At 39.9% G+C, this 7,500-nt stretch overlaps 1 protein-coding gene across 1 annotated transcript in view; it reads left to right on the top strand.

Moving 5' to 3' along the window:
• Positions 1-7,500, top strand: part of LOC310938685 (thyrotropin-releasing hormone-degrading ectoenzyme-like) — a gene marked incomplete at both ends in the record, with an annotated part of 98,331 nt that overhangs the window by 56,813 nt on the left and 34,018 nt on the right. Inside the window, one exon of the mRNA XM_083903246.1 lies at positions 4,217-4,330. Within this exon, the coding sequence (XP_083759372.1) occupies positions 4,217-4,330 (114 nt within the window). The remainder of the gene's footprint in view (positions 1-4,216; positions 4,331-7,500) is intronic.

The raw sequence follows: 7,500 nt of genomic DNA, 5'->3' as shown, positions 1-7,500 counted from the left end.
TATATATATGAGGATATATGAGGTGTGTGTGTGTGTGCGTCTGTGGTCTATAAATATATATATACTTGTATATATATATAGTTTGTGTTCACTTTTTAACCGCACGCTCTCCCACACCAAAGCCCATAGAGAAAACCAGTGATTTTAGCTCACGGGGACACAGGAGCTGCTGGTCCTCTGCTGCCTCGTGTGGTCAATTTGTGTCACTGAGTTAAGTTTAAATCAAATATTTCAAAAGCCGAATTCATAAAATAAGACGTTTGAACATAGTGATGGAGGCAGCAGTGGATCAACGACTCCTGTGAACTCCTGTGTCTCTGTGATGTTAAAATCACTGGTTTTCTCTATGGGCTTTCATCATCAGAATCAGAATCAGAATACTTTATTAATCCCCGTGGGGAAATTGTTTCTCTATGGGCTTTGGTGCAGGGAGAGTGAGTGGTTCTTAAACTTCAGTTTCCTGTTGGAAAAGTCCGTCTAAAAGTGAAATAAACACCACAGATGTTAAGCTGACGTAGATTTTATTCAGTAGTGTCTTAAAAAAAGGTGTTTAACTTTCTTTTCCTTGTTTAAACTGAAGTTTGTAAACCACTCACTCTCCTCACACCAAAGTCCATAGAGAAAACCAGTGATTTTAACATCACAGACACAGGAGTTCACAGGAGTTGTTGATCCACTGCTGCCTCCATCACTATGTTCAAACGTCTTATTTTGTTAATTCGGCTTTAAAAATTCTGCATTTAGACTTAACTCAGTGACACAAAGTGACCACACGAGGCAGCAGCAGACCAGCAGCTCCTGTGTCCCCCGTGAGCTAAAATCACTGGTTTTCTCTATGGGCTTTGGTGTGAGGAGAGTGAGTGAGTTTAGGTTCTGTAGATGTCGTCGACCTGAACTGATTTTATGAACCTCACCAACAGGGGGCGCTCACAGCGCAGTCAGCGTCGATTCCCTGTAATTCTGCTAATGATGTGAAAGATTTCGCACAAACGTCAGCGTGGATGAGAATCAACACTCGGATTGTTTCCACATTTCTGTTTCTTCACACCTCGCCGCTGACACCTGTTACTTCCTGTTGCCTCCTGTTACTTCCTGTTACCACGGCGACCGTACGTGAGAACGTGTCATTTCAATTGTTCTCCGCCTTCATTTAAAGGAACAGTGTGTAAAATCCGAAATGTCGGAATGTCTGAATGGTCCAGGACGTCTTCACGATTATCCAAAGTCCAGATTCCTGCTCCACAGACTTAAATCCCGATCCAGTTTGGTCCCTAAAGGCTTCTAGGATCCTCTTAGCTTAGCGTGTGATGCTCTCAGCCCATAATGCCAACAACTCTCCAGCCAGGGTCCAAGATTGTGTGAGGACTGGAATGTCTCGTGGTCTATTAACCGGAGGTTCTCCACACTTAGAACATCCAAAATGACCTGAGAAGATCCAGCCTGGGTCCAGAGTCCTGGAACAATCCACCTGAACCTGGACCAGGATCTCATCGACCTTCACCACAAGTCCACATGTCCAGAACTTTAAAGCAAGGCTTTTCCAAAGCCCATAGAGAAAACCAGTGATTTTAGCTCAGGGCGAAACAGGAGCTGCTGGTCCTCTGCTGCCTCGTGTGGTCACTTTGTGTCACTGAAGTTAAGTCTAAATTAAATATTTAACAAAATAAGACGTGAAGTTAGCGATGGAGGCAGCAGTGGACCAACAACTCCTGTGAACTCCTGTGTCTCTGTGATGTTAAAATCACTGGTTTTCTCTGTGGACTTTGGTGCAGGGAGAGTGAGTGGTTTACAAACTTCAGTTTCCTCTTACTTGACCCATTTGTACCGAATAAAATCACCATAAAAACAAGTCTACGACGTCTTAAGAACGTATTCACGTCTTTATTTCACTGTTAGACAGACTTTAACAACGGGAAACTGAGGTTTGTAAACCACTCACTCTCCCACACCAAAGCCCATAGAGAAAATCATCAATTTTAGCTCACAGGGACACAGGAGCTAAAAGTCGTAGATAAAGACGTAGAAACGATCTGAATTCATTAGCATTTCATGAATTCATTGGAGCGCGTTGAATTATGCATGTTTTTTTTTGTTTTTGTTTTTTTTGTCGAGATTCACCGTGAAATTTGGTGTGTGTGTGTGTGTGTGTGTGTGTGTGTGTGTGTGTGTGTGTGTCGGGAAAAACCTTCTGAGGTTAGTTTTTAAAGTCGTAACAACACGATCTCTGGTGTTTGTCGACTCATTCATGACTCAATCACTTCAGGACCTGAGAATCAGAGCAAAGTTAATGAAGCTGAATTAAAAGATTCTCAGGAATAAAGTGTGATTAATATCAGTTTGAGTCGCTCTGAATTCAGAGGATTTCATGGACGACGTTTTCAGAAGTGGAAAAAGACGCTTTCACAAGTCGTCCATGAGTCTCTGTGTCTTTGTCAAACTTTATTTCAGCAGAGTTCGTTTTTGTCCGAGGAAAAAAAAACACCAGCACCACTGTGTGTGTGTGTGTGTGTGTGTGTGTGTGTGTGTGTGTGTGTGTGTGTGTGTGTGTGTGTGTGTGTGTGTGTGTGTGTGTGTGTGTGTGTGTGTGTGTGTGTGTGTGTGTGTGTGTGTGTGTGTGTGTGTGTGTGTGTGTGTGTGTGTGTGTGTGTGTGCGCGCGTGCTCAGGTGAGGTTCAAAGAGCAGCTTCAGTTCTGGTTTCTGCACAAACATGTTTTTATTCAACTCCTTCGCGTCCTGCTGAGATTAAAGACTGAGTCAGGAGTGAGACACAGAGAGGACACAGAGACGCAGAGTGAGACAGAGTGAGACGCAGAGAGGACACAGAGACGCAGAGTGAGACGCAGAGAGGACACAGAGTGAGACGCAGAGAGGACACAGAGACGCAGAGTGAGACGCAGAGAGGACACAGAGACGCAGAGTGAGACAGAGTGAGACGCAGAGAGGACACAGAGTGAGACGCAGAGAGGACACAGAGTGAGACGCAGAGTGAGACGCAGAGAGGACACAGAGTGAGACGCAGAGTGAGACGCAGAGAGGACACAGAGACGCAGAGTGAGACACAGAGAGGACACAGAGACGCAGAGTGAGACAGAGTGAGACGCAGAGAGGACACAGAGTGAGACGCAGAGAGGACACAGAGTGAGACGCAGAGTGAGACGCAGAGAGGACACAGAGTGAGACGCAGAGTGAGACGCAGAGAGGACACAGAGACACAGAGTGAGACACAGAGAGGACACAGAGACGCAGAGTGAGACACAGAGAGGACACAGAGACGCAGAGTGAGACAGAGTGAGACGCAGAGAGGACACAGAGTGAGCCGCAGAGTGAGACACAGAGAGGACACAGAGACGCAGAGTGAGACGCAGAGTGAGACGCAGAGTGAGACGCAGAGTGAGACGCAGAGAGGATACAGAGACGCAGAGTGAGACAGAGTGAGACGCAGAGAGGACACAGGGACGCAGAGTGAGACGCAGAGTGAGACGCAGAGAGGACGCAGAGTGAGACAGAGTGAGACGCAGAGAGGACACAGAGTGAGACGCAGAGAGGACACAGAGACGCAGAGTGAGACAGAGTGAGACGCAGAGAGGACACAGAGACGCAGAGTGAGACACAGAGAGGACACAGACGCAGAGTGAGACGCAGAGAGGACACAGAGACACAGAGAGGGCAGAGTGAGACGCAGAGTGAGATACAGAGAGGGCAGAGTGAAACGCAGAGAGGACACAGAGACGCAGAGTGAGACACAGAGGACACAGAGTGAGACTCACAGAGGACACGGAGTGGGACGCAGAGTGAGACACAGAGTGAGACGCAGAGTGAGACGCAGAGTGAGACACAGAGTGAGACACAGAGAGGGCAGAGTGAGATGCAGAGAGGACACGGAGTGAGACGCAGAGTGACAGAGTGAGACACAGAGAGGACGCAGAGTGAGACACAGTGAGATGCAGAGTGAGGCAGAGTGAGACGCAGAGTGAGACACAGAGAGGACACAGAGACGTAGAGTGAGACACAGAGAGGACACAGAGTGAGACACAGTGAGATGCAGAGTGAGACGCAAAGTGAGACACAGAGGACGCAGAGTGAGACGCAGAGTGAGACGCAGAGTGAGACGCAGAGTGAGACGCAGAGTACGATAAATACACGCTAACATTAGTGTTTTCTCCTTTGGTTTAATGGTCAAAATAACACGTAACAATGTGTCGTCTTGTCTCTGCAGTGGTTTGGAGACCTGGTGACTCCTCTGTGGTGGGAGGACGTCTGGTTAAAGGAAGGATTCGCTCATTTCTTCGAGTACGTCGGCACAGACTTTCTCTTCCCAAAGTGGAACATGGTGAGTGGAAACTGCTCGTGTACAGTAAATATAACCCTGTGTACGTTATTTACTATTATTATTATTATTATTAATTATGTTGTTGTTTGAATCCATCTTTAATGACGTTAGTTTTCCAGCTCACGTCTTTCACTTCTTCAGTTTTAACATCGATTTCCTGAGACGAGAAAATTCTGACCCTGAAAATGAAACGCGTTCGAAAAACTGAAAAACCTGAAGGAAAAAAAAAGATGAAGATTTGCAGCAAATAAAGAAAAAGTGTGAATAATAAATCAAAGAAAAACTGCAGTCAAATATAGAAGAAAATGTGATGTTTTAAATTCTCAGAGAAACTTTATTTTCTAGCATTTAAATAACTTTTAATTTCACGGAAAATGTTGTTGTTTTTGAACTGTTTTTATGACTTTTTTTAAAGCAAATTATAAAACGTGAAAACATTCTTATTTAACAATAACAATAACTGGTGATGATGATAATGATGAATAATAAAAAAACTATATATATAAATGTATATCTATATCTACATAACAATATACTTTTCTCATTATAAAAGATACATTTATTATAAAAGTATACTTTTCTCGTTATAAAAGATGTATATATATATATATAGCTATATATGTATAGCTATATATATATATATATATATAGCTATACATATATAGCTATATCTAGATAACAATATACTTTTTTCATTAAAAAAATACTTTTCTCGTCATAAAAGATGTTTTTATAGATATATATATATATATCTATATATAGATATATATAGATATATATATATAATTTTTCTTTTTAAAAAATCTTGTTATAAAAGATACTTTTCTTATAAAAATATACTTTACTCATTATAAAAGATGTATATATAGATATATGTATACATCTATAGATATTTATACATGTATATCTATATATATATTTCATTTTTCAATCTCATTATAAAAGATACTTTTCTTGTAAAACATGTACTTTTCTTGTTATAAAAGATGTATATATACATATATATATATATTTCATTGTGTTATCTCTTTATAAAAGATACTTTTCTTGTATAAATATACCTTTCTCATTATAAAACATTTTTAAAAATGTAAAAGTGAGAGTGAGCTGTGACAGAATCTCCTCCTCCTCCTGAACTCCTTCACCTTCCTCCTCCTCACAGATCAATATCTGATTCTCTCTGTTCCACCTTCTGTTTCAGCAGATAATATTCAGCCGCAGCTATAATCCACTTTTATTTCATTCTGCTCAGGTTGGCAAACAAAAAAAACCAATAAAATAAAACCCTTTGCATCTACGAGCGAGTCGACCTGAAACACAATGAAATTACAACTGAATTTCTCTGTGAGAGAAAAACTCTCAGACGTTTTCACTTTACTCCTGCGACTATGGAGAGAACTTTAAATGAAAGAGAACGCTCGCTTTGTTCTAACTGTGTTTCTGTGATTTACCTTCACACACACACACACACACACACACACACACACACACACACACACACACACACACACACACACACACACACATTCTTGTACTTGCTGACAAAGTGAGGACCAGCATTTCCACTTTATAAATCAACACAATTACAAATATCTACTTCATGAATGACATCTACAAAGAACTACTGGTTGCAGTACCATAAAATGTCTGCAGGTGGAGCCCCAGAGCAAAAAGTGCTGGAAAACTTTTTCAATTTGTTTTTTTGTTTTTTTTTTTCATTTTTGGTCCAAAATTTGACAAAAGCGTCGTACTTTACCATGTCGTCCAAAAAAAAAAAAATTGACCAAAAATGTTTTGTTCAAATTTTGACAAAAACAGCATACTTTACTGTCGTCCAAAATTTAAAAAAAAATTTGACCAGAAATTTTTGGTCCCAAATTTTACAAAAACGTTATACTATGTCGACCAAATTAAAAAAAAAAATTTACCAAAAATTTTGGACTATGTCGTCCAAAATTTGAAAAAAAAAAATTTACCCAAAATATTTGGCAAAAACGTCATACTATACTACGTCATCCAAAGGTTGAAAAAAAATTTGGTCCAAAATTTGACCAAAAAAATTTGGTCCAAAATTTGACCAAAAAAATTTGGTCCAAAATTTGACCAAAAAAATTTGGTCCAAAATTTGACCAAAAAAATTTGGTCCAAAATTTGACCAAAAAAAAAATTGGTCCAAAATTTGACAAAAAAAAGTTGGTCCAAAATTTGACAAAAAAATTTGGTCCAAAATTTGACAAAAAAATTTGGTCCAAAATTTGACAAAAAAATTTGGTCCAAAATTTGACAAAAAAATTTGGTCCAAAATTTGACAAAAAAATTTGGTCCAAAATTTGACAAAAAAATTTGGTCCAAAATTTGACAAAAAAATTTGGTCCAAAATTTGACAAAAAAATTTGGTCCAAAATTTGACAAAAAAAGTAATTCTATACTATGTTGTCAAAAATTTGATTTTTTTTTTTTTTTTTTTACAAATTGAGTATAGCATGTTATAGCAAACTAAGGAAGTGATTTCAATGAATACAAAGTGAGGACCGGCCAAAATGTCCTCACTCCGTGAAAATGACCTCACTGTGTTGGTTAAAAACCCCTCACTGGTTCTCAGTATGCCACAAGTACAGGAACACACACACACACACACACACTCTGAGAGTGACGTGACATTTTTAAATCCCTGTTACTGTTCCGTTCTGCTCGGCCGAACGCTTTAATAGAAACAAAGTGTTTCTGCGATAAAACGCACAATCACGACAAAACGCTCCGTACCAGAAAACGCCCGAGGTTTATTTATTCATGAAAGGCGTTTTTTTTTGTTTTTTTTATAAAAAGGTGTGAGTCACTGAGCCTCGAAGCCGCGAAGAAGAAGAAGAAGAAAAACAAATATGACGTTTTGTCTTTATTTAAGAACTCCACGGAGGGTTTTTTGTTGTTGTTGTTTTTGAGGTAGTGGCAGAGCAGAGTGTGAGGACGGTGAAGGACAGTCTGAAAGGTTTGGAGACAAAGTGAGAACACGAGGACGAGATGATCTGCTGTGGCGTAGAATATAATCTAGAATAATTAAAGATGTTGGATTTAAATATTCATATTTAAAAGCAGCAGCAGAAAACTCTGGTTAATTGAATTCAGACTTTACAGAAACAGAAGCAGAGAAGAGAAAAAAGACGACGACGCGC

This window comes from Microchirus variegatus (assembly GCF_963457635.1).
Source record: "Microchirus variegatus genome assembly, chromosome: 16".
Classification (NCBI taxonomy): domain Eukaryota; kingdom Metazoa; phylum Chordata; class Actinopteri; order Pleuronectiformes; family Soleidae; genus Microchirus; species Microchirus variegatus.
The sequence above is the reverse complement of the archived record's forward strand: the minus strand, read 5'-3'. Positions and strand labels throughout refer to the sequence as shown.